We start from the raw sequence: 26157 nt of genomic DNA on the forward strand, positions 1-26157 counted from the left end.
ATATTAGATATTTTTTTAAATAAACAGGTGTAAAACTTATTAACCCTTCGCATAGTAAGGAAATTAATTTTTATGTGCTTTAGAATGTATTTATTAGGGCTAGAACGCATGTAAGCACTTACCATGCTTATAGGCTCCTTTCATAATTGCTTTCTCTAATAGTAATGATGTTAGCTATGTAGCCTGTCCCTGAGGTGAAGATAATCTCTATTTCAGTAGGTTTGGAATAGAATATTCAATTGTATATTTGGATTAATAATGAAGGTAGTGGGATATCATTTCACCCATCCCTAGTAAACCTGGCGACGGATGTTTGTGATTTTTGAAAATGGGCTCCAGGATAACCTTCTTAATAATTAATCTTAAATTAATTAATTTCTTAATCTTCTTAATGAGTGTCTAAGAAGATAATTTTCTTAATTATGGCTCGTTACTTAAATCCTCTTAAAAAATAATCCATTACGGGTAAGTAAGGCTGTTTACGTTTGTTATTTCATAAGTGGCTCATCAGTTATTAAATTATACTTTGGGTTACATGTAGCTAAGAAAACTTTGACTAAAAGCTCGTACTATTCAAATAACGAGAAATGTTAGTAGCTTGATGGTTAAACTACACACGATATTTTTAAATCGCGTTGTGTATTTTCAGATGCGTAGAAAATATTTGCTTCTCGTTTAAAATGATTATAAGAGAAGACGGCTTTTTAAATAAAAAAATGTTTTCCTTTTTTTAATAATTACAATTTTTTCCAGTCTTTGATTATTTGGATTAGATAAATGTAGGACGCCCGTACGTACTCTATAAACAATAAGAAGTAACCCAGAGATGTAGTAAATTTACAAATCCCTGTATTTTGGATTCAATGAGTATCTAACAATAAACTACAGAACATTCCCGAGGGAAAAAGAATAAATGAAAGTGGTGAAAGCAAGACGAACTCCGTGGCGGAGTGGTAGGGTTTCGACCTTTAATCCGGAGGTTCCGCGATTGATTCCCGGCCAGGCACGGCGTTTTTTATAATCTACAAAATTTCTTTCCCACATTCTGAAGAATAAGCCTTAGGCTTATATGGGAAAGAAAATGAAAAAGGAAAAAGACGATCTACTCGACCGCCTGAAATATAAGCTACAACATGATATCCATTCAGATAATAGAACAAACTCGGGTTTCCTTATGGAAAACTATACCCCCTTTCGGGAATCGGGTGGCACTTGAAAACCAAGTTTAATATATAAGTGGTTTAATATATAAACTATTTGCTCAAACCCCTGCTATGGGAAGATACTTAGATATGGGAAGATAGTTGTTTGATGTACGGCTTACCTAGTTTAATAAATTAATTATTTGTACTACTTAAAAAGTACTTTATATATTCCATGGAACGGGGATCGTTGTTTACTGATATTGGAACTGCCATAGCCTAATTAGTTTTAGATTGTCTCTGTGATGCCAATTATGGAAATGCACAGTTCCAGCAAGAATTAACTAACAGTTAAGCGATATTAAAAATAACTTTTGTTAGGTAAAAAATATTATGTTGCACTTTTTTCGAACATCATTTTATTTATCAAAAGTCAATTTAATTTTATGTGGGTACACATTTTATATATATATATATATATATATATATATATATATGCAGACATGATCATCTATTAACTTTAAAATTCTACCGTAAATTAACTAATTTTCTGCAAATATATTATTTTATAAATAAATATAAACTTTCAAAAAAAAAAAAAATTTATGTATTGTCGCATCAACAATTAAAGTCATTAGAAACTTATCAGTGTAATGTAACTGTACCGGTAAATGTGTAGTCTTGAACAAACCGGTATTCAAGTTCTAGTATTCAAATCCGAATAAACGCATACTACTTTTATTAGGATTTGACCCTAAGAACTCGCGACTTCGAAATCGACTGATGTACGAAAACGAGTTTGTTTCCAGACCAACCCGGTGGGTGAAAAATTTTAGTTGTCTTCAAAGCAACTTTATTTTGTAAGTAAAAATTTAGAAATTTAATTGAATTTTTTTTTTAATTTTTTAAAAAGTAAATTTATAATTGTAATATTTTTAATTTTTCCTACAGAAAAAAATCCCATCTTATTGACACTTCTAGTTTTGATATTTTTGTAAGTTTACGGATACTCACCTATTTGTAAAGGTAAAAGTATGAAATTATTAATTAATGATTTCTCTAGTTAATGTCCAGTTTAGTTATCTGAGCTCTCTACTAAGGAATTTTTTTTTTACAAAAATTACTTTCAGTCCTGAATTTATATAAAGATATTTCAAATTCCTATTAATTAGAGACATTTTTAAAACCACTGTTTCTAATATTTTTTAATTAATCTTTTAACCATCTTAGAATCTTCTAACCAACGTTAGAATAAATCCTTATTTCTCCGGTCTATATTAAACAAGCTAAATGCTTTTGTATTCTAGTTTAAATCATTATTTTAGTTTCTTTACGTTAATTACAAATTATTTTATTCTATGTTAAAAATAAATTTATAAATTCCCATTCTTTCGACGGATTTAGTTTTACCTATACAGTTCTCAAGGACAGATACCAATTTCGTAGAGTAGTCTAGGGAATACATTTTTATTTTTTATTCTTATTTTAAAATCCTAGCCAAAATTTTGTGAAAATGGTTTTGAAAGTACTTCATTTGTCCATTAATATTTTTTTAAAGTTATTTTTATTAATTTTTTTTTGAGATGGTGGAATCGTCTTTTTGTTTTGGTCATTTTGCCAAATTATGGTCATTTATTGCTCAATTATGCTTTAGATATAGATTACTTGGATAAAATAATTTTTCATAAGATGATTAAATTTTAATTTATTTTAATGTTATAAATTATTTATTATATGGTGAAATTATGAACGAGACAATTTTTTTGTCAGGGAATATTTGTGTTGAGCTATTAGTTGTAATGCATTACATTGGATTGTAAGATAGAAAATGATTTAAGGGTGAATGAGACGGTAATCAAATAAAATTTTATTGAATAAAGAAAAAATTTGTTACGAAGTTTTAAAAAATATATGATTAACCCACCGGGTTGGTCTAGTGGTGAACGCGCCTTCCTAAATCAGCTGATTTGGAAGTCGAGAGTTCCAGCGTTCAAGTCATAGTAAAGTCAGTTATTTTTACACGGATTTGAATACTAGATCGTAGATGCCGGTGTTCTTTGGTGGTTGGGTTTCAATTAACCATACATCTCAAAAATGGTCGACCTGAGACTGTACAAGACTACATTTGATTTACACATATCATCCTCTGAAGTATTATCTGAAAGGTAATTATCGGAGGCTGAACAGGAAAAAAATATGATTGCCAAGTTGAAGAGAGATTAAATATCATCAGTTAAACAGATTAGGTGATGGATTCTGTACTTGACCAATAATTAGATTATTGGTAAAGAAAAATAATGTAAAATTAAATGTAATTTAATTGTAATAATGTAAAAATAATTGTAAAAATTACCAAAAAAATATTAAAAAACTTCGAATTAGAGATTTGTATTTTTTTAAGATATTAAATTATTTATCTTTACAAAACGGAGATTTCTATTAAAAATTAAATGTTCTAGATATTCCTGGAAGAAACAGTGGTAGAATAACTATCCCTCAAAAGTAAGGAATTGTTTGTTTTTTGATTCATGAATTAATTCACTATTTAAGCTAGAAGCTTGTGCGTAGAAAAATGAAATAGAAAATATGTAGCGTATGAAAAATCCCATGCCTGATCGGGTGATTCGACCCCTGAATATATTTCTCCTAAGCGATTCATTATATTTTATAGATGGGTTGTACAAAATATTTTTCTAGGAAAAGAAAGAAACTATGAATTCATAGATTATTTTCAGTAGATGAACGATAGATAATCTTTGTGTCAATTTTGTTTTAATTTTATTTTTCCGTAACCAGCTGTTGTTACTTCCTTGTACGAAGTAATGGAGGTATTCTGATCGTGAAAAATCTCGGTTTTCAGATTTCAACGGAAATATCCATTTTGACCATCACTGAATCCATTTTGACTAGTTTCGGCGTGACGTCTGTACGTACGTATGTATCTCGTTTAACTCAAAATGATTAGTCGTAGAATGTTGAAATTTTGGATTTACGACTGGTGTAACGTATAGTTGTGCATCTCCCCTTTTGATTGCAATCGACTGAACCAAAAGTGTCCGAAAAAGTCCAAAATCCAAAAAAATTTAGATTTTGGAATTTTTCAACAGCAGTAATAAGCCCTCATTGAGAGCTTTTCAACAATATATATTATAAGTGATACTTTTTTCATTGATCCAGTTATAACAAAATGAAATTTTAATTAATGGAATATTTGTATCTCAGAAGGCACATCGGTTCGAATCAGACTTATCTTTTTTCTTTTTTTTTAATTGTTTAAAATTTATATACATTGATTTATTAATTGTTAACCTGTCATTGTTAAAAAAAAAAATACGTAAAATAGTAATTCAATAAGAACAATAAAAAAAAAATATCTGAAATTATTAACGAAATAAAACTGTATGTACTTTTAATTTAAAAAAAAAAATGTGTATATGCAATTAAATAGGCGTACAAGGATATCCTACCGGGCTGGTCTAGTGGTTAACTCGTCATCGCAAATCAGCTGATTTCGAAGTCAAGAGTTCGAAGGTTCAGATCCTAGTAAAGGCAGTTACTTTTATACGGATTTGAATACTAGATCGTGGATATCGGTGTTCTTTGGTGGGGTTAGGTTTGAGTTAACCATATTCTCAGAAATGGTTGACCTGAGACTGTATAAGATATCACTTCATTTACATTGATAGGTATCATTCTTTGAAGTAAAACCTGACGTGGTTCCGGAGGCTAAACAGAAACAGAAAGGTATACAAGGAAGTCATGTGGTGGCTACATCAGATTTTTAATGTTATTTTTATTTTATGCTCTATTGGTTTTGTTACACAAAGGGCTACAATTTATTGTTAAGTTCTATAATGTGCTATTATTTTTTATTATTAATTATATTAGTAATCATAGTTTTTCTTCCAGGTTTTTTTTTAAATTAGAAAGAGTATAATTATATTGTTGACAAAATGAAATTATCGGAAATTTATATTTGAAAAAAAGTGAAAAACTTTACAAAATTGTAAATATTTTGTGTAGTACAATGTTTTTTTTGGTGTTTACAATAAAATCTTCTAATTTAAAAAAAAAATTAAAGTTTATTTGAGTTTTTATACATTCTTGATGGAACGGAACGCAAGCGTACCTGGGATTGCTTTATCCCTCCTCCACATAAGGCCGAGTTTTACATTTGTCCCTTGTTGTGATTCTTATTTTGTGGCGATAACTTTTCCTTGGAGAGAAATGTAAAAATCGTCTTATTCTCTCAGTAATATTCCCTTTGAGGCGTTTTGATGCGAGAACTTTGGGTGGTGAAGTGGAGATACGAGTAAACCTGGTTTTGTGGTGGTTATATGTTCTCATCGGGGAGATAGATGTATGTATATAGGGGTTGATGGCAGTCGACTGCTTGTTAGCTAGTAAGTTATGGGGGTGATTACAAACGATTCAAGTGGGAATCTCCCTCACAGATTATACTACGGAGCTACTCAAGTTTCCATCAAATCAATTTACGTATTATTAACCGCTATTAAATTAGTTATATAATGTTCATTACTGTTCGTAAGGTTTTTCTTTTTAGTTTGTTCACTCTTTTTAGTTTGATTGATAATAAAAATTATTAATGTAAAACAATTGAATTGATGTTATTACCAAACCTAATTTATGTTCATAAAAATAATTAACAAATTTATTTTTGAAAAGAGTGAATTAATAAATTAATATTCAGTTCAATATAATATAGAATACTTATTTATTTTATTTCATAACGACTGAAAAGATGATAAAAATAAGTAGAGTACTTATTACTTTCCCCTTACTAAAGTAGAAAAAATGATAATAATAATAAAAGTAAAACCAGACAAATGGATCGAACTAGAAACTTTTATACTTCATAAAATATGTACAGAATATAAAAGAATTTCATCGGTCTATGTCTGATAATTGTATCTGAACGTAATGTAGTTTCGTTTTCTGGTCAATTACCGAAGTATTTTGTATGAGTCTGTACATGCGCACGTGCGTATGTTAACATCGTATGACAGAAAGGGCTATATGTGAGCATTTTACGCAAATGGTCTAACGTTTTAGGTTTCCTATCGTTATATATGATACACTTAATAGACGCTTCCAATTACTGTCAATAAAAATACAAGAGCACCCTTGTACACTATACCTCCTAGCGATGCGTCAACAGTCGTTCATTTATTTTATATATATATATATATATATATATATATAGTCTTCTATACTTTTATGCCTGAAAGTTATATGGTTCGTTATGGTTATGGTAAAGTTATATGGTTCTAAATTTTATTTCTGCCTCATAACATTCGTTGCAGACTAGAATTATATAATCGCACCGACGCATATGGCCTGCGCACGTAGAAAATATTTTGCTACCGGTATCTCATATCGTGGAATTCCACAGTACCACTTTCATTTATGGAATTCCATAAACCACTACCTACACTAACAAAAGTGGTCGGCTATAAAAAAACCCTACCAACCCTTTCCCTATCCTTGAATTTCATCAGTCGGTCCCCTCTTGCTGTAACACCCTGTCGACCGTCCCTTTAACTAACCGAACAGCACACATTTTCCTCCAACGCTACGACCACAAACAACAATCAAGCTCTTATAACCTGTCTCGCTACGTATCGCAGTAAAAAGGAAGGGGTAAAGTTTTCTTATACGTTTTTATTATCGTTTTAAAGAAGAAAAACGGATTTCCTTGTTTATGTTTATTTATATAACTCGTAAAAAAAATTAATAAAATGTCATGCAATTCATAATATGATAGTCATTTACTACTTTTATGTTTCAGCATTTTACGATCAAAAACTGAAAATTATTTAATTTTCTATTTTATTAAGGCGGGCTTTTTTTAAAAGAATAAACAGTCATTTTAGGTGGAAGTAGCGAAGTCTTTAAATCCCTAAAGTGCCTCTATTATGAGTTTTCCCATTCTTTTTTTTTATGATATTATGGTTTTGTTGAAGAAATTTTTATGGTTTATAAGTATAAATTTTTTAATAATTTTTGTTATAAATAAAACTGACTTAAAAATAATTCAATCGCCTTTTTCACAAAATCTATACAACAATATAAAAGTATAACTTTTTTTCGATTTTTTAAATTTTATTGGCAGGGCTAAAATGAAAATCACTAAAAAAAACTGTTATTAAGTCTTAGTTTAAAACGTGTATTAAAAGTTATTAAATTAAGAGATGCAAAGTGTATTTTCTATTTTTTAATGTAGCTTTTGAATTAGGTGGTTTAAAAATTAATTTTTTTTAATGTTTTATAGTAATTTGCTTACAAAAATAAATTTGCCCATATGAAAAATTTGTTCATAAAAGACGTACCGACTAAAAACATACGTATTCATAAAAAATAAGAAAAAACTTGCAAAATATTACATTACTTGACTGACAACTAGTCAAGTAAAGAAGTAAATAGTAAGCAACGAAAACAATTGCTTTTAGTTTTACGGAATATAATATAGATGCCAAAGCGACATAAATTTTAAAAGTGCTTTAAGTGGTGAAGAAAATACCCCAAAATTTAATAATAAAAATTAGAAGAGTTTGAATAAATTTTAATGTATATATATATTTTGTTTTGTGTTTGAGAAGTAGGGAATAAATTAAAAAAACAATTCTAAAACTATTAATTTATAGGTTAAGATTAACAAATTTGCTTAAGTAAATATTTCTGTAACTCTAATATCCCCTTTAGGCTGAAAGACAAATAAAAAAAAAATTTCAAAACTCTTTTCTGAAGGCCCTAAAAATACTTATATTTATATTTAAAAAGTTTATTATTTTTTTTAATTACAGTTATTTCTTGTTAGTTCTGTATGTGAAGTGTAAACTTTCATAAAATTTTTGAAAAATATTAAAACCTAAAAGGAGGTAGAGCAAAAGAACAAAAATCATATTTCAATTTCAAGAGATGGAGGTTGATTTTTTTTTAATTTTTTGGATTATTCATCTACGCATTGCTAACAAATTGATTTTTATAAAATTTTCTCTAAAATTCCCCACGATTTATGAAAACCCATCTCGATTTAAGAAAATCGAAATGGGTTTTTCGGGTTATCCCTTATCCGCTTTTTGAACTTTGTAAAAGTATTTCTCAACGTCCCGTTTATAGAAATATTTAAACCAAATTTGAATAAAATCGATTTGATCAATTCAGAGATATAAGGCCAAAAGCGACACACAAGTAAATACGTACGTACCAACATATATACTTTTTTGTTCTAGATTAACTGGCTGGACCTTAAAATGTGAAGTTTTAGAAAGAACCCTAATACCCCACTTTTTAAATTATCACTATACTTTCCCCTTTAATATATTTACTACATTTGCCAGAAAATTAAAAATGTGGGGAAAGTAGTCAAATAACGAGCGTAACACATCTTTGTGGATTATACGGTTATGTATTATTTTTTTATTTCAAATTTACGATTAATTTTTTTAAAATTTCACATGAAGTCATTTTAAATCAGAGGCTCCTGAGTACTATATAATTAAAATAATGAACAGTTTCATGGAGTCGTTTACGTAAATAATATTTCGTTTATAAAATCTTCCAATTAAATTATCTAGAAAACAATTGCGGCTTGATGACTGAGGAATATTCATGAAAGTAGTTAAGCTTTGTTTTAATTATGGTTAAATATAGATAGAAAAAACAAATTAACAATTAATATAATCCACCTTATAAGCACGTTGACATGTACTCTGGATCTTTCGGCTTACTTGGAAGTCATCATCAGGAGTTAAAATTAATACATTTAAAGTCAAAAGTTTAAATATTTAAAATTTGGTTAAAATTAAAAAATGTAAAAACAGTCATGACTGTGCCGGCCCTACTAGTATACTCAAAGGAGTGTACTAGTAGAGTATACTCAGTACTGAGTATATTAGTAGAACCGGGACAGTCATGACTGGTTTTTTTAATTTTAACTATGATTTAAAAATTTTTGACTTTAAATGTATTAATTTTAACTCTTGACGATGGCATCCAAGTAAGCCGAAAGATCTAGAGTACATTTCAACGTGCTGGTAAGGTGGAAAATGTTAATTATTAATTTATTCATTTAACATATCAACGGTACCATATCTGATAAATTAAAACATAAGTAATGAAAGAATTTCTCCTTTTTTAAGTTTATACGAAAATGTATTAGTCTTTATTTAATTAGGTATTTTTGTTCAATCGAATTAAATTTAAAAGATATAAGTTTAAATTTTAAAGTAATTTTTTAATAGTATTTTTTTAATTATTAAGGGTAGTAAATAATAAAAAAATGTTATTCCCATTCGTTCACTGTAAATAAAAAATACTAATCATTTTGTTTTAAGAAGTTGTTTGGGCTTACTACAAATAAAAGTACTTGGTTGAAAAACAATTTTCCTTTTTAAACTTTAAAAAATAAATTAAAAACATTTAAATAAACTTTAAACATTTTTATAATTTTAATAAATAAAAACATTCCCAAATAGTGTAAGAAAGTCGTATTAGTTTTGTAGTTTGATTAAAAAATTCTTAAATTAAATTGTTTTAATTAATATTGTTATTACATGTTCTTCAAAGTGTTAAAAATATCTATTATAATTAATTTTACATTCTTAGTTTTATTTCATTGAAATAAATATTCTTATTTTGATCTCTCAGGAAAATACTTGTTCCTAAAAACTTTATTTGGCTTGGAAGTTAAAAAAAAATAGATTGATTTGAATACTTCGGTAACATACGACCCGGAATATTAGCGTATTATACTAAAGTTCCTGTATTCGTTTCCCGCACAGGCTATGAAAACTTTGTAATAATTTAAACTCCAACTTAAAAAGTTACGGTTAAAAACTTTGTTTTTCTATTCAACGTAAAAAAAAAAATAGTTTTACGATTAGAAGGAAGTTTTAACTTGAATTTTATATCGTTAAACAAAGAACGCAAAATAATACTTTTTTTAAATCTATATTAAAAAAATATAAATGTTTGTTTGTTCAAAATTTTAAATCTCCGAAAGTTCTTCACCGATTGCTTTGAAATTTTGATGCAACGTTGCATTCGAATACGCGCGTGTTTTTATATACCTACTATTTATATACCTAAGATGTCACACCTGTGATACGTAAAAACAAGCTTTTTTGAAAAAACAGCTCTATTTTTTGGACGTAAAAGCAGCATATGCTCTCCTAAATATTCTGCGATTTTACGATAGCGTGTCTGCTATATTATATACTAAAAAATTACTTGACCGATTTATACGCGGGAAAAGGGAGAAAGGGAAAAATCGAAAAAGGTAAAAGGTAAAAAGGGAAGAAGGGGAAAATGGAAAAAAGAAAAAAAGGGGATAACGCAAAAAGGGAGAAATAAGAGAAAGAGAGATTGTGAAAGGAAAGGATAAAGGGAAAATGAAGGAAAAGGAAAGAAGGAAATGGGGAAATGTGGGAAAGGGAATACAGTAAAAATGAAAACGTGATAAAGAAAAATGGGAAAAGAAAAATTTGGAAACGGGGAACAGGAAAAGGGGAAAAGGAAGAAAGGTTAAATTTTGTGAAGCTTCGTAATGTTTATTTTGTTAATGTTTTATCAAAATTTCAATTGTGTTCATTTAATCTATATATATATATATATATATATATATATAAATCAACGCAATAGCGAAGCATTGCCGTATCTACTAAATTAAATTTTAATCATTTTTGTAGCAAAAATAAAATGTATGTCCTAAAAATGCAGAGGATGAAGTATAAATGTAATATTTCATAAAGGGTTGTTCTAAAAATTAAATATGTTTATAAAATAAAGCACAAATATGTTCTCCCTTTCTCTATTATGATAAATTTTTAAACTTTGTACATATCATCGCATAACTGGAATATTTGATTTAGGCATTTTCTGTTTAAATTAAATAATAATAATATCGACTTAATAATAAAATAATTTGATTATAACATTCTTTACCGGTCTAAAATTTATTTGCCGTAGGGAATATATTTTCTGATTTTAGTTCTCAAAGCGTACATGCGAACGTAAATTATCAATATTAATTCATTTTGAAGAGGATCAAGAAGTTTTGAATTTTAGCGTATTCAAAACGGGAGACTTTTATTAATAACATCGTTTATGATAAATTTAAACATACAAGTCAAAATGACATTAATTCATTAAATGATTGTAATCTTAAACGTTAATATTTCCCGTAAATTACATAATAATGAAATAATTTAAATGTAGCGTTTAATCTTTGAATGTTACACTAATCCGCTTAAAACAAAACGATTTCTCATCACAAATCTAACATCAGTGCTTATCTGAGAAATTAACGATGTTATTCCATCTTCAAATAACATATTTCAATAAATTCTATTATTATTTTCTTACCGTCGGACTTAAATCAAGCGCTTTTCTATAAACGGCTTCAGCATGCGATAATCTTCCTGCTTGTCGAAGAGCTGTGGCTGCTGCAAGAAGTAAAGGCAATTTCTGATTCCCTTTGATTAATTCTGTACCTTTCAGTAATATTCTTGCTGCTTCAACATGTCTTTCTAAACCACCAAGAAACTCACCTACACAAAAAAAAAAGTAGATGAGTAATAATAATAATAAACATGCAATTTTTTTTAACATTTTTAAGAATTTAAATGTGTAACTTTATTTCTATATTTCAGGCCCCTAAAAATTGTTTCCAGGTATTCTTTCCAGTTCTATTTCCTCACGTGAAATAATTTTTTTTATTATCATTTTTAGTTGTCTAATTTATTATTTTAATTTTCTTTGAAACTCTTGTTTTAAAAGTCTAAAACGACGAACAATAGAATTTAGGTACTTCTTAAATCATTATAAAGGTCACTATAGAAATAAGTTTAGCCTTTTTATGAAGGTTCAGTTGTTTTGTTAATTTATCTACATCATTTTACATTAAAAAAAAATTGATATTAAAAAAAAAAATTAAAATTCATTGTAAATTTATTCATTTCACAATAATAATGGTTTTTTTGTTCAAAAGTTTTGTAAATGTATCATTGTTGCAACAAATTGTATAACGAACTAATTCTCTTGGCTGTTTAATGTGATTTTGCTTGTTTTTAAGACTGCGCCCCATAATAATTCAGTGTTTGGGACGTTTGAATGCAAGTTCTGTGCTGGTTTCATTAGTCTTGAGTAAAATTTAAGGATTATCTTCTTCGCAAATCGCATTTCTATCATTCTCTCTCTCTCTCTCTCTCTCTCTCTATATATATATATATATATATATATATATATATATAAAACAGTAAGAAGTAGGATGGCGGTTTGAATAAATGAAATTACTAACAATTACTCGTATCTGTTATAAAACTACATGACAAGTGGATAACTAATATATATCTAGATGCAAGTGCACTAAAAAAAATATCCATCCTCAACTACGTTCAGTGAAACGGTTTGTATGTTTTTTTTAGCTCCTAGACAGAAAACAGGATCTTCGGATAGATTTACTTTAACCATACAATTATTTATACATTTTGTTCAGTAAGCGTTTAGTTAAAAACTGATTAAAACCACCGAGAACAAAGGGATCAACATCAGAGCATAATTGAAGGTGGAAAATTATCTTACCACTATTTCGAACGTAAAACAAAATAAATTTAAAAAAGGATTATGTCCTTCATATTTTACCATTAGAAATTAGGTCTTTAAAAAATTAACTTTAAACACGACATAAATATAAACAAACTAAGTAGATTTGGTAATATTTTTCTTTAGTAACATTGATATTAATATTGAGTACATCAAGATCTCCTTCAGCGATTAACAACCATTTTTTTAAAAAAATCCATTTTGAGATAAAAAAATATTTTTACTTAGAATAAAAATAAAATGCACTTATCAATGATACTGCGTCTGTCGATTAAAAGAATGTGCTTTTCTTCCAGATACTAAAGAGTCGCCCTAGAATAGATTTATTAAGGAAAATTCTTTAACCATTCTCCTTGAACAAAGTAAAATCGATTTGTTTTATACATCTGAACTATGAATAAAAAACTTTCGAGTCAAGATTTCTGCTGCAAATTAAAAAAATAGTAACTTAATCAGAATTTTTCTTGAGAAGCCTAACAATTTACTATACTATTTATTTTAATACTGTGGCTATTAAATAACGAAACTAATGCTGTAAAATATTTTATTTTAAATTTATACATATTTATTTATTATCCCCTTCAATATACACCTCTCCTCTATATCTACAACGCTTCATGCGAATTTATCACTGTTTGAAACAGGTGCTGGAAGTTTTTTCTGTAAGCTCTTTCATGACGCGTGCCGCTTTTTCTTTCACAGCTTCAACGGTGTGAAATCTTGTTCCTTTTAATGCAGATTTGACCTTGGGGAAAAATAAAAGTCACATGGTGCCACCTCAAGCGAATAAGGCGGATAGTCCAACACTGGGATGTTATCCTTGGCTAGAAACATCTCGAAAGAAAATGCAGTGTTAGCCGGTTGTTTTGGTGAAGAAGTTTTGTTTTTTCTTATTTTTTCACGGAGTTGAGTAAGAACCTTGAATAAAGACACGAATAGTTAACCGACAGTCAGATCGTATCAGATCTGACTAATTTTTTCAATATTTTTATCCGTTTTTGATGTGGACCCGGGCGAACATCATCTTTAACGTCTTCTCAGCCACCTTGGAAACGCTTAAACCACTCAAAAACCCCCGAATGTGATAAAAATTCATTACCGTATACTTTTTTTTTTAATAAAAGAAAAGTCTCAATAGCGGTTTTTCGAAATTTTATATGAAATTTCACTACAATTCTCTGCTCTAATAAAAGACTTTATCACTCAAAAAAAAAATAAATAAAATAAATAGATATTACCCAAACAAAGGCCACGACCAGACTAATATTTCTACGGAAACCAGAGTGGAAACAATCGAAAGAGAGGGCTTCACGGTACACAGCTGTCGATCGTACGAATTTGGCGCATACACAGTTATTCTGTAGCAGCTTTAGTTTCGTATTTAATAGTCACACTTCGTAGTCAGGTGGAACCGGAGAGTCAAGCGGACAAAGTAAAATAAGTAAATAAACTATTTATAACGTTTATAACTAATTATAACGTTTCTGTATTTATTTCCTTACTAAAAATATATGTAATCAAAAATTTATTTCTCTACGTTTTTAACCCCTAAAAATTTGTTAACAATCATTAAATATTTTATTTCCAGTGATATTTTCTATCCAGTTAAGTAGTTTTTCTTTTAAATAAGGTAGGATTTTATTTTTCAAGCGAAAGCGTAATAGATTTTATTGTACAGAGTAATTCAATAAGGTATGAAATGTTATGTGTAATAGCTTTGTTTCAATGCGTAACTATTTATAAACTGAAAGCAAAAGTGAATCTGGTTATTATTAGAGATGGAGTTTTTATTTTCATTTGTCAAATGCCAAGAATATTCACATCAGAACAAAAATGTAGTTAGTCTTTTATTTTTTTTTTTTTGCTAAAAATATTCTGAACAAATGAATACTAAAATAACGTTTGAAAATTATCTATTTTTATATTTGTTTGTTAAAAGTATTTCAATTTTTATTTAAAAAAAATAACTGATGTAACATTTTTTTAAAAATTTAATAATATTATTATTGTACTTTTAGGGTTTTAAGTATATTAAAGTGTAAGTAATTTCTAAGGATTTCTAATACATAAGTTCTTATTAATCTGAAAAAGTTTATTGTTCTTACCAAAGTGTGTATAAACTGCTGGATCTGATGGTGCCAGCATTTGTGCTCTTTTAAACCACTGTTCTGCTTCTATAATTCTAGTTCTCTGAAATTAAACAGAAAGAAAATTATTATTATTATTATTATTATTATTATTATTGTTATTACTTTAAAAATTGCTTAATCATAAAGCTTCAAGACGGCTAAGTTTTTTTTTTGTAACAAGCATTTTATTAAATATTATTAATTTGATTTTCTAATATATTTTTATTTGATTTAAATATAATGGCAATAAATAATCCGTTTTAAGTTGTTTTACTCATAATATGAAGCTGCTGGCTTAAGTATAATTAAGTTATCAAGAAATTCACTGACAATAACCGAATAAAACTTTTCCATAAAACTGGTTATGTTTTGTCTCGAGAGTTCATCGAAATATTTAATTGGGCATTCGTAAAGGAGATAGAGGGGTTATTCTTTATTTTTCAATATAATAATAAATCCATATTTCTTTAAAAAAATTCTATGTATTGAAAAAAAATTTTTTGTCGGTTTAGTAATTTTTATCAATTACAAACTATATCTAGATAAAAAAACTGCATTGCCTCTTTTTTTTTTATCGGTTCGTTATTATTTTATAAGTACCTTTCTTAAATCTGCATACCATCATCTATAAGTAAAATTTTTTAAGCTTGTAAAAAAAAAGAAATGATTAATTATTATAAATGTTTTACGCAGAATAGAACGATGATTTTTAACTGTAAAATTAAATTTCCTTTAATACTAAATTTAATAATAGGTAGATTTCATTTAAAAAGCTACCTTTTGTAATGGGTACCATTATTTGACTTTTGGAAAATTTTGACATATCTTCGTTTCACATCCCCTCTAGACCCCAAAACCACCTTAGCTCAAAAGTTTATATATGTATTTATATGTATATACGAATATATATCACTTTCTTGTGGACACGATAACTGCCGTAATTTTGCGCCAAACACCTTAAAATTTTTCTCTAAAAATAACTCGACCCAAAACCTCAGTCGAGTTTGTTAACGCCCAAAATCGGACCATATGGGTAGAAATGGGGTAGGTTTTTTGAAAAAAAAATGCTATAACTTTCTTATTAAGTAAAATATAGATGTCGTTTAAAGTTTTTACTATTCTTTGGATAAGGGCCTAAAACTTATATAAATAAAGTTTTTGGATATCACCAACCATTGACCCAGGGGGTGGAAAAATGGGGTTTCGAAGACAAAAAAATCATACCTCCCTTAACAGGCACAGTATCGAATCGGTTTAAAGTGTCGTTAGTCCTCTAAACATTACCTAAAACATTTTGTCTGAAACAATTTTTGATATGACCAATCCTTACGGCAAGGGATGACCAAAATGTTGTTAGAATTGTATGATGAGGCTTGTCGTACGCTAAACATGTGAAACCTTTTTTTCACATGCAACCATTGTGGTATTGAGTAAATTTGGAGTTCTTCTTAACTTTAAGGTGGAAATCTTTTTTATCCCCTATTTATCACCATTGGAATCTTCCTCCGCCTTCGGCGTGCCGAAAGGGATTTTATTTTTAAAAATATTTCATCAAACTCATCCAACAAAAAATATATAAATATAGCAAATAAATATAAAAATGACCACACTCTGACCGGTAAATTTCGTGATTATAAAGGTTTACTATAATTAATTAAAACTTCATATATTCAAAAATTAGTTAAATTAAAATAACATTGTAGATTTCTCTACTAAATCATATTTTGTTTTTATTTGTCCATTTTATTTTTTCTTTGTTCATATTCTTTATTGCTTTATAATACAGCCATTTGAAGGATTTTCAAACAAGATTGCTTGGGGAAAAGTTAGTTGGCCTACTTCTTCCTTTCTAAGAAGCTTGAATTATAAATGAATGAATATAAAGAACACACGTTTATAAAAATTAATACCAGTATATTTATTATTATTTCTGCCTACTTGCCTCTCTCTTACTCACTCTCTGTCTCTCTCTCCCCCTTCACTCTCACGCCCTCTCTCGATCACTCTCTCTCTCTCTCTCTCTCTCTCTCTCTCTCTCTATATATATATATATATATATATATATATATATATATATATAAAGTATAATTGAGAAAAAATCAAGATTCTGTGTAAAAACCATGACTCCAATTTGACCCTCCTTACTCGATATTTACCTCATATAATATTTGTAATAACAGACGCATCTTGAAAAAAAAGAAAAATATCGGCCATTATAAAAATGATACATCAGTCCCGTAAGAACCTTCTTTTTGAAAAAATTCTCATGTCATGTAGATTAATAATAGATACGGTTGCATTTTCAGTTTTCAAAAATTAAAGTCTAAAATAAATTTAATTAAAAAATTTATATTTTAAGTACAGGTTCTACTCAACCCTCTTTTTTTCTGAGGCTTAAAAGTTTATTTATAAAATTAATCACTTCAATAACTCAGCCAATTTGGCAGTTTTATTCAGCAAAGCACTAATAAAATTATAGTTCATTAAAAAAAAATAATAAAAAACATACGAGCTACGTGATGTGATCTCTTTTCTGATGTGAAATGAAAATCACACCGAATTTGTGAGATTTATAGCCAAATATGTGTGCAAATTTTCAGATTTTTTGTCAGAGTTTTTGAAATAAAAGACAATAATTATTTTTAAAAAAAACGAAACCGACATCAAAATGCGCTAAAAAGTTAGAAATAATTTCTTTTAAATGATTAATTAATTCCTTAGACACTTTTTTAAATCGGCGCCTGATTCTACGAAATTAATTTCTAGATATAAGATTGTTCTGTAATACTATATACGTATAGTTTATAAAAACCAACAGCAAAATTACATTAGTGGAATTCATATTTATGTGCTTTGATTGCTTTTCCGTTAGCAATTAATACGTCTTTTTATATACGCTATCTATACATCCATTCAAGTACCACGTAAATATGATTATGTATTTTATCGCCGATTCAAAAAGCTGCCTATGCAATTATTGAAGTATTTGGACGAAATTATTTCTTAATTTTTATTGCATTTTGATGTCGGTTTCATTATTTAAAAAAAAGATAAATAATTATTTAATAATTTTCTGTGTGTAATAACGGTAAGTTATCTGGACGAGTTAATGTGCTCCTTTTTGGTGATATAACGCAGTGCCTTTAGGTTATAACGCAGGCATTATAGGTTTACAGATTATTTTGAATTTTCCCCCACCTTCATCCAATCGACTTAAGTCCAATTGACTTATCGATTACAAACTAGATCTAGATAAATAAAAACTGCATTAATTTTAATTATTTTTTTTATCGGTTCGTGATTATTTTGTATTACTTTAAATCTAAATTCTTTCTTAAATCTGCATTCCAACTATACGTATGCTTTCCTAAGCTTATAAAAAAGAAATGTTCGATGATTAATTATTATAAATGTAATTTACATATAACTTAGACTAAGTAACTTACATATAACTTACATTAAGTTACATGTTTCTTTGATGTTGTAAATAACTTCATATATACTTTCATCGTGCTACGGGTAGAACTTCTAAGACTATTATAAAAAAATTAAGAAATTAAAAGGAGCGAAATTTACCTCTGCCCTTTGTTAATTTTGGCCAAAAAACTTTTACAGCTATTTTCGAAGAATTGTTGTCGAGCCAGGCCGAACATATTAATCCAAATGGTGGCCAACGTGTATGCACAAACATCTTCTCGAAATTTCTGTGGTTTTTTAAGTTTTTGGCTTCAGGAGGTTTTGAAACGTCGACCATCATAAAAATTCTGACATCAAAATTTTGGATTGACCTATATATTCTCCTTTATAGTTAGAGCTACTGTATAACACCAGTTGAGCGATATCTGAGAAAGTAAAAATTAAATGGTGCTAATAATTTCAGACGAACGCTTTTGGAATTAAATCATAGGTGACAATGGCTAATTTAAATGCATGTAAAGGTAAATTTGGTTTGTTAGATTTTAACCTTATTTTTGCAGCACGTAACACGGGTCAGTTGTAACAAGAGCTGGTCGATGATGCGGTTCACCGATTCACAAACAAAACGAGTTAGAATAATAATGTAAACAGCTTCAGTTATTTTTGTCAAATTTAGTCGAATGTACTTTTTGTTTTCTTATTAGGGTTAGGTTTAATAATCTTGGAAATCCTTACTTAAATAAATCTGGTTAAAAAGGGTTTCTGTTACGTTTTACGGCTATTCATTACATTACATAAAAGGTCCACTGTATCGGGGATATAACTATGATAGTCACAAAATATTTAATACCGTTGTCTAAAACATTTGTAATTTATTACTTTTTAATTTTTTAATTGATCATTATGATATTTTTTTATTACGAAAGAACATTAATTCTGAAAATTAATTTTTTTTAATGTATCTCATAATTAAAATATAGATGCAATTTGAATGATATAATATTTCTACTTTTAACATAAATACATTGTTTTATTTTACAAATATTTTAATCTAGTCGGTAAAATACAGAGTATTTCGTAAGTTCCTTTGTAATCTGAAAAAATAATAACTTTATTGACAGTGAATTTTAAGAACTTTAAAAGGAACAAAAAAAAGTTACAAAGAATGAAAACATTTTAAAATCAATTATAAAAATAACATCACGTAAACAAGTGCTATTTTCAACTTTACGAAATTTGCTCGAAGTAGAATCATTTCCATAACAATGGAGTCTTTCCAAATTTGGTCGGTTTAGGAGACCTCTCTTTTAAATAACCGTATAGAAAATTTCAAGTTCTATTGAATCTGGAAACCATGCTGAGAAAACGATTACGGTTTGCTTCAAAATTAGTCGCGTCCCAAAAATTTAAAAACTCTTCAAAATTTGTTTGATGTTTGTAATATTTTATTTGTAAATTCTGAATAAACTTGATTCTTATAAAGAATAGCAACTGCGAGTTTCTTAACATATTCCCTAATATTGGTATTCTTGGCAATTTTAATTGATTAGAACGTTTACTGGTCGGAATTCCAGGTTCCTTTTCAACACTGTCTTATAATCGTGAATTTTTTTATTTAACTTCCCGTTAGGTATTGCTTCAGAGGATGAGATGAATGACAAGTAGCGTGTGAAAATGCCATGCCTGATCGGGATTCAAACCGGGGACCTCCGGATGGAAAGGCTGAGACGCTACCACTCGCGCCACGGAGGCCGGCTGAATGTTTGAATTTTAAAACACAACTCTTTATCAGAACAAGGCATGTAAAAAGCTGAATATTTTTGTTGAAAGCGGGTAATAATAATGTGACCTTATTCTACCGCTGCATTGTAATTTCAGATTGATTATTTTCTAAGTAAAACTACTTTCATTCTTTGATTTAAATGATTCTTTATATTATTACAGATTTCCAGATCTATGATGATTATATATTTTGGGAAAAAGTTGCTTAAATATTTTGAAAAATTATTTTTGTTTTTATTAAATAATTAATTCAGTGCATAATACTTATTATATGGCTTTTAAAGCCATCTTGGAAATTTTCCAAGTTAAATTCTAATTTAGCTGAATTAAATGTACTGCATATATATATATATATATATATATATATATATATATATATAGAGAGAGAGAGAGAGAGGGAGAATAAAAGTAATAAATAGTTTAGAAAACGTATTATTGCTTATTGTTTCTCCATCATTGTGGTTAAAGTTAAAATAATCGTCTATCTAGCTTCTTTCTTTTTATAACAAGATAACTCCAGACGAGAAACTTAATAAAAAAAAAATATATATTTATCAATTTATTAAAATATACGTTTATAAATGCTAAGTAGAAAATAAATGATTTTATTCCTTATGAATTATCTTAAAAATAATCAAGATTCATTGAACTATAAAAGATTATTTTTTTATTAAATCTCAAACACACTTGGGCATTTAATTTTAAAAATATTTCTATACAATATATTACAAAAGTTTTTATATTCTTTAAAATAACAGAATATGTTTAAACGGAAATTACAACATTTTACAAATTTCTTGTTGTTTTATATAACATAAACTTTAAAGTTTTCAACTTTGAAACTTTATTTCCGTATAGAACCTCGGTGTTTGTAAGTATAATATTCCTTGTATGTCAGGCGTATCTTGAAGGAAAATAGTTGAACTATACAAGTTAGCTATTAAAACTTTCAATATCTAGGACAAATACCGTATGAAAAGTTGTATATTTTTGTTTTATTATCTGCTGGTAAAAATGAATTATATTTTAGTATCATAGCACAGATGTATTTAAATCATAATATTTTAATTTTAAATAAAAACCATATGATAAATTTATTTCATAAACTTTTATTTTATTTAATTTGACGTTGCTTTAACACTTTTTTAGTAAAGCTTGTTATGATGTTGAACATTTATAAAAACAATGCTTCGGTGATAAAATTAAAATCAAAATACTTTAATAACTAAAGTATTAACAAAATATTTTATTAATAACCTCGGATTTAAAAAAAAATACATGTTAAATATGTTATAGCCAATAGATATATAATAATAGATAATAAACAATGTTTAATCGTTCCATATAATAAAGAAAAAATAGTAAATTTTGTTATAAAACTTTTACCGGTCTGATTTCATTTATATGTAATACATATCGCATTTACAGAAATAATACAATTCTTATCATTACTCGTTGTTTAATAAATGAAATCGGGCCGGTAAGAGTTTTGTAACAAGTATTTCTATTTTTTGTTTATTTAATTCAATGATTCTAACTAAAGCGGGCGCGCATGCCTTATTTCATTCGCGCGAGTGTGGCGGTACTAGCGGCCACCTTTAATACTTTTTTACACTTTAAATATTACTCATTTATTTAATTCTCACTCTCATTCTCTAGCCATTAGTTTATTTAGAGAATTTTTTGAGGTGGGGGTCGGATTTTACAAAACCTTTTTTTACAAATATTATTATTTTTTAATTGTTAACAAATATGCCTAAGAAAAATGAGACCTTAATTAGGCGAAATCTCCAGATACTGAGGGTAACCTTGATCTACAGCCTCATTCTCTTGATCTTTTAAGTTGAAAATTTAATGGCATCAATGCCTCATATAGAGAATAATCTGACCAAGTTTGGTCAAAATCGGTCCAGTAGTTCTGGCGATAAAAGATGATAGACAGTGATATCATTCATTATCTTATATCATATGATGTTATAAGATGATGCGACAGTGAACACACACTTACATACGAACATCCGGAAAATTTCCAACCGGCACACATATTTATAAACCATTGCTCCATTGCTCCATTTTTTCCTTTCTCAATCTGATAGAAAATTTAACAGCAAAATTACCCAAAATAAACAAATAGAAAATTGATTCTAGAAGTAATTCTGAAAAAAATTGTTAGAATGTAAACCGATCCAGCTACGTGTATGCGAGTTGAAAAACCCATATACGTACAGAAAAATACATTTGGAATCTAATTTAATTTAATTTTGTGAATTTAAAACGTCGATATAAATTAAAAACAAGAGATTGTAAATTTTAACGTAGTCGTATTTCTATCGATTATAACACGGTCTGGGAAATCAAAAAACTAAATCGGTTGTTACATCACTTTATACATAAATCATATAAATTTAATTAGTACAATAGATTATACGTATTAAATTTTGCGTCGTACACTAATAAATTATTAATTAATAATTAGTTCAGTTTATTTATAATCTGTGTATATTGGTTTATTGTTAATAATAGTTTGTTATATAGTTGCTTAATAAACTGTTGATGATAAATAGGGGCGGAATGGTGAAGAACAGGACATGTAATGTTCTTTGATGACAGGCTCGTTTGATTACCGTACACCACTAGTTCACTAGTTCCTAAACTAAACATACCATCATCATACGTATCGCATATAATTAACAAATATTGTCACGATAATTCAGTACAAATTATATAATAATGTATTGTTAATTTAAACGGGGAGGATCTGAGTGAATAAATAGAACTTGACTGCAGTGAACACTAATTTATCTGCTCCTATGCACTTTTCTCTCTAAAATCGGTTTATTCGTAAAAGAAGTTTTACGTATTACATAAATTTTATATAATTAGTGTGTTTCTTGTTTAGTTTACTTTAATTAGTATAAAACTGTTTAATTTAAAGGTTAATATAATTACTGTTTGTCTGTTTGTGATTCATTAACACACACACATACATATATATATATATATATATATATATATATATATATATATAAGTAATTCAACAGTTAAAAGAAAGTTTTAGCCAACAAATAAAACAGGATTACCGCATTAAAATAGATATAAAACATTAAAAGCCTACGTCTCCGTAGCGGAGCAGTAGCGTTTCGGAATTTTTTCTGCTGGAGGACCTAGGTTTGAATCCCCTGATAAGCATGCCATTTTTCACACTATAAATATCTCAATTTCATATTCCCATGATACACAAGCTTCAAGCTTATATGGAGAATAAATCTTAAAATGAGCAGCCTTATTTTTAGTTAGACAGTAGTTACAATTTTAATCTTTTGACTCAATTTCTTTTCATAATATACGAGTCAGTTATATTAAATGGTAATAAAACATATTATGGCTCAAGATGATTTTAAAAATCACTTTATGCCCATCAAATGTACAGATTTGCTTTATATATTATATTTTATTTATCATTATATTAATTTTATTGGTTATTTATTACTTCCTTGTACGAAGTAAAGGAAGTATTGTGATCGTGAAAAATTTCGGTTTTCATATTTTAACGGAAATATCCATTTTGACCATTCCTGAATCTATTTTGACTAGTTTCAGCGTGATGTGCATACGTAATTATCTTGCATAACTCAAAAACGATTAGCCGTAGGATGTTGAAATTTTGGATTTAGAAGTTGTAACATTTAGTTGTACATTCATAGATAGTTGCTGTCAACTTTACCAAAAATGTCCAAAAAAAGCACAAAATCCAAACAAATTTGAATTTTGGATTTCTTTTTTAACTGCAGTAATAAGCCCTGATTGAGAGTTTTTCAATGATATATCATAAATGGTACTTATTTTCATTGGTTCCAGAGTTATAGCAAAATAAGATTTTAGTTAATGAAATATTTGGTGATCTTATAAGGGGAAGACACACCGGTTCGAATTCGACTTCATTTCCTTTTTCTTTAACGTTTTTTTTTGTTTTTAATTTAAATATATTGATTTATTATTAATTATTAACCTGTGATTGTAAAAAAAAATTACAATAAATAATTATTCAATAATAACAATTAAAAAAAAAATATATGAAAAAAATCAGAAGTTATTACTGAAATAAAATTTTTTGTCCTTTAAAAATGTGTATATGTAATTTAATAGGCGTACAAGGAAGTCATGTAGGGTCCATAAAGATTTTTTTTTTTAATTATTCTAAAATAAATTATCATTTTAATTTTTCTCAACCAGGAAGAAACAGTGTAGCGTAATGTTTTCTAAACAAAATGATGCATTTATTTGTTTACGTAATATTATTTGTTAGAGTTTTTTGACTGTGATGATTTAAAGCTTACCATTGCGATTTTATCATGATTTAAGAAACTGATTTATTAATAATGAATTTTTGAAAACAATAATTATAATTAAAATATAAGTCTATTTAATATACTAATATTTTTAATTAAATCTGGACGATTCACGCTTTTATATTTTCAAGCATTTAATTCCAGCGTTGACAAGAAGAAATGCCTTACTTTTCGAATCGACTGTATCAAGCGATGAAGCTTGGCCCGTAGAGAGCCAGTAGTATTTTTTGGAAGAAAAATTTACTACAAGTCGTTACGGTAAGACTTGCGGATACTACGGGTAGAAAAATATATTACGTTCCCGTAAAACTAAGCAGTGAATCTGAGATAGTAGTGGGGAGAATAAGTCTGTTATATTTTAGGATTTCAAGACAATTGTTCCGTTCTAAATCTGCACAAATATTATCGATAATAATTCATAAACATCTATAGAATTATTTATAGCTAAATCAATAAAGTTTTTACATCACCGATCTTCGAATAAAGATGATATTTTTTTCAGTTATTTGACAGGTTATTTGATGCAGCTCTCTCCAAGATTCCCTATCTATTGCTGGTCGTTTCATTTCGGTATACCACCTACATCCTACATCCCTAACAATTTGTTTTACATATTCCAAACGTGGCCTGTCCCCACAATTTTTTCCTTCTACCTGTCCTTCCAATATTAAAGCGATTATTCCAGGATGCCTTAATATGTGGCCTATAAGTCTGTCTCTTCGTTTAGCTATATTTTTCCAAATGCCTTCTTTCTTCATCTATTTGCCGCAACGCCTCTTCATTTGTCACTTTATCCACCTATCTGATTTTTAACATTCTCCTATAGCACCACATTTCAAAAGCTTCTAATATTTTCTTCTCAGATACTCCGATCGTCCAAGTTTCACTTCCATACAAAGTGACACTCCAAACATATACTTTCAAAAATCTTTTTCTGACATTTAAATTAATTTTTTATGTAAAAAAATTATATTTCTGACTGAAGGCTCGTTTCGCCTGTGCTATTCGGCAATTTATATCGCTCCTGTTTCGTCCATCTTTAGTAATTCTACTTCCCAAATAACAAAATTCTTCTACCTCCATAATCTTTTCTCCTCCTATTTTCACATTCACAGTGATTTGTCTTTGTTATTTCTACTACATTTCATTACTTTCGTTTTGTTCTTGTTTATTTTCATGCGGTAGTTTTGCGTAGGACTTCATCCATGGCATTCACTGTTTCTTCTAAATCCTTTTTACTCTCAGCTAGAATTACTATATCATCAGCAAATCGTAGCATCTTTATCTTTTCACCTTGTACTGTCACTCCGAATCTAAATTGTTCTTTAAAGATGATATAAGATGAAGAAAAAAGACGTTAGCTTAGTTATAGAACATATTGTAGTATATTTTTAAAAGTTTGAAAAGGCGTATGAATATTTTCTAAAGAATTATTATAATCTGAATCGCGTTGAAGTAAAGATGTTCAAAACTTTAATTAAATTTATAATAGTTATAAATAAAAATTGCATAATGTTTAAGATAGATTACATAACTGATCGCATCAATTAAATGCCCTCGTTGAAAGCTTGTGTGTGACGTGAATCGCTGAAGAATAAGAAATTAAAGAAATGTAATAATTATTATTTCACTGTTCCGTTTAAAAAATATATTCACAAATAAATTCAATAATTGTTTATTAAAATAAATAACAGTATTAATTTATTTTTTATA

The 26157-nt window shown here is 28.0% G+C and overlaps 1 protein-coding gene across 1 annotated transcript in view; it reads right to left on the minus strand.

Moving 5' to 3' along the window:
• LOC142327047 (protein O-mannosyl-transferase TMTC2-like) overlaps window positions 1-26157 on the minus strand; it is a 478982-nt gene that overhangs the window by 25357 nt on the left and 427468 nt on the right. The window contains exons 9-10 of the mRNA XM_075369816.1: window positions 14873-14957; window positions 11529-11713 (exon numbers count right to left, since the gene is read on the minus strand). Coding sequence (XP_075225931.1) covers window positions 11529-11713; window positions 14873-14957 — 270 coding nt within the window. The remainder of the gene's footprint in view (window positions 1-11528; window positions 11714-14872; window positions 14958-26157) is intronic.

Source organism: Lycorma delicatula, chromosome 6 (genome assembly GCF_047948215.1).
Source record: "Lycorma delicatula isolate Av1 chromosome 6, ASM4794821v1, whole genome shotgun sequence".
Lineage (NCBI taxonomy): Eukaryota > Metazoa > Arthropoda > Insecta > Hemiptera > Fulgoridae > Lycorma > Lycorma delicatula.